We start from the raw sequence: 12,171 nt of genomic DNA on the forward strand, positions 1-12,171 counted from the left end.
ATTGAAATTGCAAACTATACATAATAATAGCAAATTAATTTATATGATAATGATCTGAGGAAGTCGGAAGGAGAATCGCACCTCATGGCAGTAATGGTGTATAACAGGTTATTTATAATAAGGTTATTAATAAAACAGTAGTTTTGTTTTATTATCAATTAAAAAAAAAAAAATAGAACTGTTAGGTACAAAAACAGCACCACTCCCTTTTATAACAATTGAGGATAGAGTTTTATTGTTTACAGTGCGAACAGTTTAACTTCACTCACAAACACAATACATCTATTAGCACTCACTCCTACCAGTGACTGCTGAATAATTTCTGGCTAAATTAACATGATTATGTTCTAGAAAATTATGAAATAGCAATTAGAGGTAGTCTTAAAATAATACAACGATCACAAACTATCCTTTAAAACTACAATCATTGTTTTCCTTTTCTTCTCACATAATTTTACTGCGCTCATATTGCAGTGCCACAGGCTGATCACTTCCATGCCACACCTCACTGATGCTGGAATTTGTGCTAAAGTTGGGTAGTAGCATGGTTTCATCCATTGGTTGTTGGTTTTGTATAATGGTGGGGTTTACAGCATACGTTGGTTGTTTTCACTGGAAGACTGTGTTATAACACAGTGTTCGATTATTGTCTCTATCGTGGTTACATGCTAACATGACGTTGCTGTGCTATGCAGTCATGAAAACTTTTTGTATGTAAAAGATCTCATATCTCTATGTGTGCGCTGTCTGACAGACTGTTTCTGAGCACTGGAAGAGAGGCGTGCGTACATGAAGATGGTGCTCACAGACCACAACAGTATTAACAGTTATTTTTACTGCTTGATAGGCATTGAACTGTTAAATTCACACATTTGTAAGATCCCCGTAAACAGTTATTTAGGTCTTAAGTGAAAACAAATATATAAGAAAGAAACACATGTGTAACAGTATATTGTTTCCGGGCAGCTCTTAAAAAGCATTCTAATATTCCTGCTGTCTGACATTCATGTTAATCAAACAACAAAAGAGAGAAAATCTCTCACTGCTCTTGATTAAATCACTTTTGTAATTTTAATCAGAAGACATATATAGACATATACTGTATAATTTACACAATCAAGAATATGCAGTGTGTGTGTGTGTGCTTACATGGTATTACTTTATATACAATGTATGTAGAGCATAAACATAGGATCCTGAGAAAAAAAAAATTTTAGAAGAAATTTTCAGATGACACTTCATGGAGAACTCTTCATATATATATATCTGTGTGTGTGTGTGTGCTCTTGTTTTTGTGACATATCAGGACACAACTCTGTATAATGACATGGGTAAACACAGGTAATACAAGGAGATGGTGACTTATGAGGACTTAACCCATGTCCCCATTTTTCAAAACGCTTATAAATCATACAAAATGAGATTTTTTGAGAAAGTAAAAATGCACAAAGTTTCCTGTGAGGGTTATGGGTTAGGTGTAGGGCCATAGAATATACAGTTTGTACAGTATAAAAACCATTACACCTATGGGATGAACCCACTTTTCACAAAAACAAACATGGGTGTGTGTGTGTCTGTCTGTGTGTGTGTGTTTGTGTGTGTAAGATTTTGATCATATTGCCCACCCCTAATATGCAGTTTATAATCAATTTCTACAGTGCCATATGAAAGTGACCAATCATGTATATTCATCTCTGCTGTTGCTAATTCAGAGGAGATTGGAGGTGAATATAGGATGAATAATTAAATTTATCAAATGTGTTTCTGTGATTTAATAACCACACAATCATGTTGAACATTTATAATCACAATTCACAATTGAAAGACTGAACTCGGCCCATTATGTTTTCGAAATGATTCTTTGATGCTGCACAATAAGGGGAGGGACACTATGAATGACAGAATGACAAGGATGTCAAGCGGCCCGCCAGCTGCCTACCTGATACGTGTTGTCAAAGCTGTCGTACATGAAGCGTGTGATCAGGGAAGTCTTCCCCACTGTAAGAGAACAAAGAGAATAGAAACATTAAAATAGAAGCCATTTGAAAGCAGACGTCGACTGAGGAAGCCAGTGATGCCTGCCTGGGCTTACTGGATTGATTTGCAAGCTGGGGGCTGCCAACTGTGCTAATTGAAACCTCTGCCTAGAGATCTAATCATTCAATTGTAGACTAACCCAGAAGGTCGTCAGTGACGTTATGGAACCATAAAAAATTATTGCATTTTACAGTTTTTAAAATAAAGGGTCCAAAAGGGGTTCTTGCAGTGACACCATAAAAAAAATAACCATTTTTGGTTGCCAAATATACATTTCAGTGAACAGTTCCTTTTTTTTCATAGCATAACCGTTTTTCACTATAAAGAACCTTTTGTTTGATCATCAAATGTTTTTTTTATAGAACAACATGTAGCAATAGAGAACATGAACTATATCTGATTTAAAGATCAAAAAGGATTTCTTTTGTGGTAAGAATAGACTCAATTTGTCATCAGCTGTCATATGAGACACAGAAATTGCTACATCTTACAGAGCAGCACGTAAAAGTGTTTTATTTTCACATCTATATTTTATGAACGGTAATATGGTGAAGTTCCTTCATGCAAGCAATAAAAAAAGTATTAAAAAGGTATATTATTTAGATTTTACTTCTTTTGAGGGAGGTTTATTAAAGCTAGGGCAGAAAACTGATTAAAATATCTCAGTAATACCATCACAGAACCTCAACTCAGATATGAGACTGCAGTAAAAACATCAGCACAACTTCTTCTGCCCTGCTGACCTGAGATTCCCCTGAGATTCCCCTGAGGGAACCCCCCCCCCAGGGAACCCCCCCCCCCCCCCCCCCAAGAAAATATACCTGTGTAGATAAATGGATGAATTTACCCACACCCTCACACAGAAAATAACTCCGAGCTACAGATCAAATAAAGGAGAGCAGGATTTCTCATGGCTGAGAAGACTTCACAGCGAGTTGACTGGAGGCTGCAGGTCACAAGTCATTTAAATGCTAATTTTCTCTAAGACACTGATCTGTCTCCGTTAAAAAGTGAGGAGGATCTAATTTAATGGGGCTCATAAGGCTTTATCTAATGCTTTTGAGAAAATACTGAATTATGGTTTGGGCAATGGCCCCTTCCTTCCCCATCAAACGAACCATGATTATTGAAAGCAGACGAAGCCGCTGGATGGAAGACGTTTGTACAAATTGGTAGTGCTAGAGGAGAGACAGCCAGTCTTCCCTGCTATAGCTGACGCTGAGAGACAGACGCTAACACATATCAGCTCCTACTGCATCAAGACCAGTGGGAAAAGAACATCCACTTACATTTGCTTTGCTAAAGCAACAAATTTAGGTTGAAAAACTGGTCATTGGATTTCTTTTTAAAATGGTATTTTCTCTAGATGTTACTTAAAGAAGCCTTTTAGCTCATTAAGGCTACATTTATTTGATCAAATATAAAGAAAAATAAGTAATATTGTAATTTAAAACAACTGTTTTCTGGTTAATATATTATGAAATGTAAATTCATTTTCAGCATCATTAGTGTCACATTTTCCTCAGAAATCATTCTAATATGCTGATTTTATACTCATTAAACATTATTATCATCTATGTTGAAAACATTTGCCCTGCTTAATATTTTTTTTGTGGAAACACTTTTTTTCAGAATTCTTTGATGAATAAAAATATCAAAAGAACAGCATTTATTTGAAGTCTTTAGATCATTTGAATACTTGCTGAAGAAGTATTCATTTTAAAAACGGACCCTAAACTTTTTTAACAGTAGCGTAGTTTGAAGCCAAAACAGAGATTTAAGAAAAACAGATCATCTTTCCAGTTAACGGCAAATAATCCTTCCCTTTCTATATTCTGTCTCTTCAGAATCCACCTAACGAAATGCTCAAACTCTGTTCCTATTAGACAGAGTGGTGGATGTCTAATTTTAGTCCTGTTAAATATTTAATATCAAGTCATTTAGTGCAGCAGAGGGCATCCACCATTTTTCAGTTAATAACCTATTCCAGACAGCAGAGCAATAGCTGGACATAGGGCTTAGCGCTTAGACTTTACTGTGATAGATTGGATTTGGTGCTTTGACTCCACTAAGAGTGCCCATTAGAGGCACAATCAGATAATGGATACAGGATAAGGAAGAGACTAAAGAAACTAAAGTATGTTGAAAAATGTAAGAGTAAGCTGGCGGTTTAATGGGAGAAGCTGCAGATAGAATAGATTAGAAATAAAATGTTGTCTTGTTTCTTTAAACCACCTATACTGTTAACGGTACATTACATTACATACAAGTGTTCAGTGCATCACAGAGAAATTATAGCAATTACACTACCATTCAAATGTTTGGGCTCAAATTGCTTCAGCTCTGCATCCAATGAATTATTACATTTTAAAATATATTAAAACAGAAAACTTTTTTTTCGATTGTAACAATATTTCACAATATTACTGTTTTACTGTATTTTTTATCAAATATAGTTAATAATGCAAAATAACAAATGTGTATAATCTCAGAATTTCTGTTTTAATCTGAAATTAAGAATATAGAACCATGATAAATGGGCAGTAGTAAATTTGCATCACAACACACAATTTCCACCTATTTTTACCTCTAGAACACCTTATGGGGTTGCAATAAAATCATTTTTAATTATTTCTGAATTAACTACTCCTTATGGGCTATTTAAATGGCAGGACAACCTACTCTAACTATACTGACAATGTGCCACAAAGGTCAATGTGTTTAATGAACTGTATTATATTTCCTGTGCAGCAGAAATAACACTTCAGTAGCATTTTTTTTTCCTAACACAATATTGAACATGCTTGTATCAAAATTGACTTTCAAAAATAAGCCCACCCTGAGAAATATCAGGCTTCTGGTGCAGAGATTCCGGTCTTTGATATCTCTTTAATGCATACTCGAGGCTCTGCCTGATAAATGTGAGCAGACAGACCAAGAACTCCAAGAATTGAATTTAAAACGGCTTTATTTCATCACTATTACATATTTATGACAAATCCACTCATGTATGCTGATAAAAATCCTCAGTACTAATGTTGTGAAACCGCGATTCTGGAGAGAAACAGTCTGAACTATGTAAAATGCAACAGACAATCTATCAGCAATATCAATTATGAAAGTTTATGCTTATCAGTCTGGCTAATGAACTTTATTTTAGGCACTTTTTTGTATCTTATCATGCAGGAATGATTTAACTGTAATTAGTGCTTCATATAATTAGCATGCATTATTCAGCAGCATCTTAGAATGGCTGAAAAAACAGGGGCCCTATGAAATCTCTTATTTTTTCCAAAATCAGTTTTTTTTCAAGAATCTATTTTAAAAATCACATCTAATCAATATAATTAATGAAATACAAATAAATAATAAACATTTTCCCTAAATTCTAAATCAAACGAAAATATACTGTAACAATCCCTTTACAACACATAAGTACACATTTTGTTATGTTAAACCAAACTTTTATTGGTCTTACATGTGGTGGGTAAGATGTATGAACTTCTCTGAATGTATTTAACAATAGTTCTTCAGATTTAATGGTGAAATCTCATGACCCCGTTGTCACGGTTGGTAAACCGTGATCTCTGGGTTTTGCACTTTGTGGGTGAAGTCTGTGTGTTACGCGTCAGCACTGATTAGTTTGTGGGCGTCTCGGTTAACTGTCATCAGCAACAGCTGTCACTCATTACTCATCCCTATATATTGGCTTGTCTAGCGTCTTGTGTTTGTGAGAGCATTGTTTCATGTTTGTGACCTATGCTTTGCTTTCTTGTGTGTTTCTGCGTTGGATGTCCGTGTCTCCCCGGAACCCTGTCCACTCTACACAACCCACCACCAAGCAACACCACTTACCTTCGGCTCGCTTCCCGGCAGTTCCTGTGTCACCCTCTCCTGCTGCCAACTCACCTCAGCCTTCCGTCAACGTCACTTGAACCTTCCTGTCCTTCCTGTGTCTCATCCCATCCATGTCACCGCACTTAATGGCCAGGAACTGCCACACGTCACCCACTACACTGAACCCGTAACTCTGCTCACCTCAGGCAACCACAGTGAAACCATATCCTTTTTCCTCATGGACTCCCCTGTAGCTCCCATTGTTTTAGGTCACCCCTGGTTAATCAAACATAATCCACGAGCGGATTGGGGTTCCAACACAGTCACCTTGTGGAGTGAAAGTTGTCATGAGTCTTGTCTGGTTTCTGCTTGTCCTGTTGTGCCTGTTTCTGTCTTTCAAAAAGAGACCATGCTGTTATCAAACGTGCCCGCAGAGTACTTGGACCTGAAGGAGGTGTTCAGTAAGTCCCGTGCTGCTTCTCTTCCTCCGCATCGTCCCTATGACTGTGCTATAGATTTAGTGCCAGGTAAGTCTCCGCCTAAAGGCAAGCTTTACTCTCTTTCTATTCCGAAGAGGGAGGCCATGGAGAAATACATTTCTGATTCCTTGGCATCGAGGTTCATCCACCCTTCCTCTTCTCCAGCGGGGGCGGGATTCTTTTTGTGGGTAAGAAGGATGGTTCTCTGCAACCTTGTATTGACTACCGAGAGTTGAACAACATCATGTTAAAGAACACCTATCCGTTACCGTTGATGTCTTCAGCAAAATTGGATTTACGTAATGCTTATCATTTGGTCCGCATCAGGAAGGGGGATGAATGGAAAACCGCCTTTAACACCCCTAGAGGGCACTTTGAATATTTGGTGATGCCGTTCGGGCTCTCCAACTTGCCAGGGGTTTTCCAAGCACTCGTTAATGATGTGTTGAGAGACATGGTAGATCAGTTTATATATGTTTACCTGGATGACATACTGATTTTTTCTTCATCTCTCCAGGAACATGTTCAACACGTCAGACGAGTGCTCCAGAGATTACTCGAGAATGGGCTTTTTGTCAAGGCGGAGCAATGCATATTCCATGCACAGTCTGTCCCCTTCCTAGGGTATATCATCTCGTCTGAGGGAATACGTATGGATCCTGACAAAGTTAAGGCTGTGATAGATTGGCCATCTCCAGATTCCCGTAAGGCCCTACAGCGGTTTCTGGGGTTCGCCAATTTTTATCAACGTTTCATTCGTAATTTCAGCCAACTAGTCTCACCTCTGACGGCCTTGACTTCCCCCGGTACTCCGTTCAGCTGGTCTGATGCAGCCGAAACTGCATTTACCAACCTCAAGAGCCGCTTCGTTTCGGCTCCCATCCTTGTAGCCCCTGATCCCACATGGCAGTTCGTGGTGGAGGTCGACGCATCAGAGGTGGGGGTAGGAGCAGTTCTTTCCCAACGAGCTGCCTCGGACGATAAGATGCATCCCTGCGCGTTTTCTCTCATCGTTTATCTCCTGCTGAACGCAATTATGACATTGGTAACTGAGAAATGTTGGCTGTCAAATTAGCTTTAGAGGAGTGGCGTCACTGGTTGGAGGGGTCATGGGTACCTTTCATTGTTTGGACCGATCACAAGAATTTAGAGTACATTAGAACTGCCAAAAGACTCAATTCCAGGCAGGCTCGGTGGGCACTTTTTTACGGTCATTTTGATGTTACTCTGTCGTACCGCCCGGGTTCCAAAAATTTCAAACCCGATTCTTTGTCACGTCTTTTTGATCCTTTCACCCGACCGGTGACTCCCGAGTGTATTTTACCTGAGAAAATAGTCGTCTCAGCACTCATATGGGAGGTCGAATCGAAGGTCAGGACGGCCTTAGAAGGGGTAACGCCTCCGCCCGGTTGCCCACTGAATCATTTATTTGTGCCGGAGGAGTTACGGTCTGAGGTTATTCAGTGGGGTCACTGCTCTAACTTTGCTTGTCATCCAGGGATAAGCCGAACCAAGGGTTTAGTTAAACAACGATTCTGGTGGCCACTTATGGCTCGTGACATCCACGAATTTGTTTTGGCTTGCTCAGTTTGCGCCAGTGGTAAGTCGTCTAACCGGCCTCCTGATGGGCCTCTTCAACCGCTGTCTGTCCCTTCGAGACCCTGGTCACATATCGCACTAGATTTTGTTACCACCCTCCCGCCCTCTAATGGCATGATGGTCGTTTTGACCATAGGGGACCGGTTCTCGAAGGCGGCACATTTCATTCCCTTGCCCAAATTACCTACAGCCAAGGAGACAGCGGTCACTGTCCTAGATCACGTCTTTCGGTTACATGGCCTCCTGATAGACGTGGTTTCTGACAGGGGATCCCAATTCATATCCAAATTTTGGAAGGAATTTTGTAAATTGCTAGGAGTGACGGTTAGCCTGTCTTCGGGTTATCATCCCCAGAGTAACGGGCAGTCTGAGCGAGCCAACCAAGATTTAGAGAGAACGTTGCGATGTTTGGTCTCCAAGAATCCTTCTTCCTGGAGCCATCAACTCTCTATGGTGGAGTACGCTCACAAGAAAGCAAACAAACAGCAAAAAACTTGCTGATGTGTCTATAACGACACCTGCTCATCTCTCCTATTGCGTCTCTGTCTGTCTATCTGTCAGGTGCATGCTGTTCTTTCATCCCAGGAAAGCTCATGTTTTGCTGCAAATTCTCTGAAACATCCCTCTCAGCACAGGCTGAAGGTGCATAAAAACACATGGAGAACAATTAGAGAGCCATTACCCAGAGAGGCTTTCTATAGATATCTCTCTCATGTCTCTTTGTTGAGTATTCACAGAGTTACAGTTCATTTTAATGACGTGTTTGGAAATGAAGATCAGCGCAGACAAAGGCTGCAGACAGCACACCTTGTTTGTTATCTTTATTTTATAAGTGCACAAAGTTTTGTTGTTATTATGTCTGTATCCAAAAAAAAGTAGACCCTTTACAGATTCGATTGATGTATTGCTCTTATCTGTACAATTAAAACTGAAAGTGTAATTTAACTTCTTTTCGGGGTTATCAGGAGAAAATGACTCATAACGCGTATCCGCGTTAATCGACTCCAGAGGGTTAACAGCACAGGGTACGAGGCTTTAAAACAGAGAGTACAGCATGATCTACTGACAACGTCATCAAGTCTCTTTCTGTGTGCTCATCTCTGTATTACTGGTCCACAAACATGAATTTTCTGATTGGCATGTCAGATACTGGTGGCCTCCATGCCTGCTCTGAGCCATGTATAACTTCCTGTGGTTGAGTAAAATGGCGGAATATTCATAATTTGGGGTGAACTATTGCCAAAGTCTGTCTAAATTTCTCCCTCTTCCCAATCCATTTCCACTTCTGTATTGTAGCATGTTTAAGTAAAACGAGATATTCAATGAGGAAAGAAAAAAAATTATAACAGAGCTTTTATCCATGAGGATATACAGTATAATGCTACAGTATATTTCGAACATACTGTATATAGATATATATGGAAAAACATTAGGAAAAAAACTTCTGTTAGAGCTTCTCCCATCTAACAGTAGGGGCCAAAGGGGTCATGTTATCCAGTCAAACTCTGGCCCCTTGGTTGCTCTTAACAGTCCTAAAAAGTGAGAGTACCGTCATTGCTGTGAGTCTTGCTGGAAAGGAGTCTTTGGCACAGCTCTCATTAAATTTCTCAAATTCTGCATGTTTGTTTTTAATGAATGTCTGGAAAAACGGGCTTTCAGCAGATTTGGGCTGCAGGCTCATGAATCAAATGAAAAAAATATACCATGTATGGTCATGTTCAGATAGGAAGATCCATAATTCATAGGTTATATATAGGGAAGACCAGGGATGGCTGTAACAGTTCTTGCAGTAACTTCTCCAGCACAGTGATTTTATTCATGATTTGTCACGTTAATGCATTTTTCGGCTTCAAATCACCCAGGATGGGTTTAAGCAAAATCTTATAACAAAATATTAGTAATTTTCATGGAAAACGGTGTATAAAGTTATAATATATAATTAAAGCTGCAAGCAGCGATGAAAGGGCCCTCGCACTCGGGCTCACCACCACCCGGTGCCCACAGGAGGAACAGTGAACGTTGGGCCATATGCTTATAAAATAGTAAATATTTGTGCCACATTTCCTGCTGCAAACAGGTGGCGCTATGATTATAACTGAATATCGACATGTAAATGTCTTCAGGCCAGGACTCTTACCAAACATGCAAAGTTTCGGGCAGATCAGAAAAGTCATGTTTAAGTTAGTATAAAATAAGTCATTTCCTGTTGCCAGCAGGCGGTGCTATACTTATAATTGAATATTGTGTTCAGGCCAGTACCCTTATAAAACATGTGATGTTTGGGTCAGATGGGGAATTGTATGCATGAGTTACAACAACTTCCTGTTTTATAGTATTAATAGCATCATTTTGCACATACTAAGTGTTGCTAGAATGTTTGAAAATATTTCTAGCATGATTAGCACACAATGGCATATTTTACTGTGTTGCAAATAGTGCATAAAAGTGTTAAAAATGACACTTCCTGTTGCCAGCAGGTGGCGCTATGACTATAACCGAATATGGGCATGTTGATTTATTTAGGACAGGACCCTTGTCAAACGTGTGAAGTTTGGGGCAGATCGGACAGCATCTTCCTTTTTCACTGCATTAGTAGAATGCTTTAGCACTTAGCTAAGTGTTGCTAGCATAGTTTTAGTATGCTTCTAGAAGGTTGCCAGCATATTTAACACTTGTTGATGCTTTTATTATTTTGCAAGGAGTCCATAACAGTTTTAAAAATGCCACTTCCTTTTGCCAGCAGGTGGCACTATCATTGAATACGGGCATGTTGATGTGTTCAGGACAGGACTCTTATCAAACTTGTTCAATTTGGGGCATATTGGACACTGCATGCCTGAATTACAGTAACTTCCTAATTCACTGATGCTTTAGCATTTTAGCTAAGTGTTGCTAACATGTTTCAGTATGTTTCTAGCATGCTGCCAGTGTATTTATCACTTGCTGGCACTTTTTAATATGTTGCTAGGACTCCATAACATTGTTACACATGCTAAGAGTCCATAACAGTGTTACGCATGTTCAGTACAGGACTCGTCAAATGTCTGAAGTTTGGGGCAGATCGGACGTTGCTAGCCTGAGTTACAGCAACTTCCTTATTCAGTGCATTAGTTGCATGCTTTGACACTTAGCTAAATATTGATAGCATGTTTTATTATGTTTCTAGAATTTTGCCAGCCTATTTAACTCTTTTTGACAGGTTTTAATTTGTCCCTAGGAGTCCATAACAGTGTTAACATTGTCACTTCCTGTTACCAGCAGGTGGCGCTATGACTATAACTGAATTTGGTCATGGGTGTTTGTTTGGAACAAAATACCTATCACACGTGTGAAGTTTGGGGAAGATCAGACATTGCTTGCCTGAGTTACAGCAACTTCCTTTTTCACTACATTACTAGCATGCTTTAGCACTTAGCTACGTGTTGCTAGCATGTTTTAGTATGTATCTAGTATGTTGCCAGCCTATTTAACACTTGTTTACACTTTTTAATATGTTCCTAGGAGTCTTTAACAGTGTTAACCATGTCACTTCCTGTTACCAGCAGGTGGCACTATGACTATAACTGAATTTGGTCATGGGTGTTTGTTTGGAACAAAACACCTATCACACGTGTGAAGTTTGTGGAAGATCGGACATTGCTTGTCTGAGTTTACAGCAACTTCCTTTTTCACTACATTATTAGCATGCTTTAGCATTTACCTAAGTGTTGCTAGCATGTATTAGTATGTATCTAGTATGTTGCCAGCCTATTTAACACTTGTTTACACTTTTTAATATGTTCCTAGGAGTCTGTAACAGTGTTAACCATGTCACTTCCTGTTACCAGCAGGTGGCGCTATGACTATAACTGAATTTGGTCATGGGTGTTTGTTCAGGACAGAACACCTATCACACGTGTGAAGTTTGGGCAAGATGGGACATTGCTTGCCTTAGTTACAAGCAGCTTCCTTTTTCACTGCCTTAGTAGAATGCTTTAACACTTAGCTAAGTGTTGCTAGCATGTTTTATTATGTTTCTAGCATGTTGCCAGCCTATTTAACACTTTTTACACTTTTTAATTTGTTCCTAGGAGTCCATAACAGTGTTAACCTTGTCACTTCCTGTTACCAGCAGGTGGCGCTATGACTATAACTGAATTTGGTCATGGGTGTTTGTTCAGAACAGAACACCTATCACACGTGTGAAGTTTGGGGAAGATCTGACATTGCTTGCCTGAGT

General features: G+C 39.3%; 1 protein-coding gene across 3 annotated transcripts in view; it reads right to left on the reverse strand.

Annotated features, from left to right (window-relative positions):
• LOC132161232 (ras-related protein Rab-6B-like) overlaps nt 1–12,171 on the reverse strand; it is a 103,640-nt gene that overhangs the window by 49,213 nt on the left and 42,256 nt on the right. For all 3 annotated transcript variants that reach the window (XM_059571150.1, XM_059571151.1, XM_059571149.1), the window contains exon 2: nt 1,940–1,998. In XM_059571150.1, the coding sequence (XP_059427133.1) occupies nt 1,940–1,998 (59 nt within the window). The remainder of the gene's footprint in view (nt 1–1,939; nt 1,999–12,171) is intronic.

The sequence above is a fragment of the Carassius carassius genome, chromosome 17, assembly GCF_963082965.1.
Source record: "Carassius carassius chromosome 17, fCarCar2.1, whole genome shotgun sequence".
Taxonomy (NCBI): domain Eukaryota; kingdom Metazoa; phylum Chordata; class Actinopteri; order Cypriniformes; family Cyprinidae; genus Carassius; species Carassius carassius.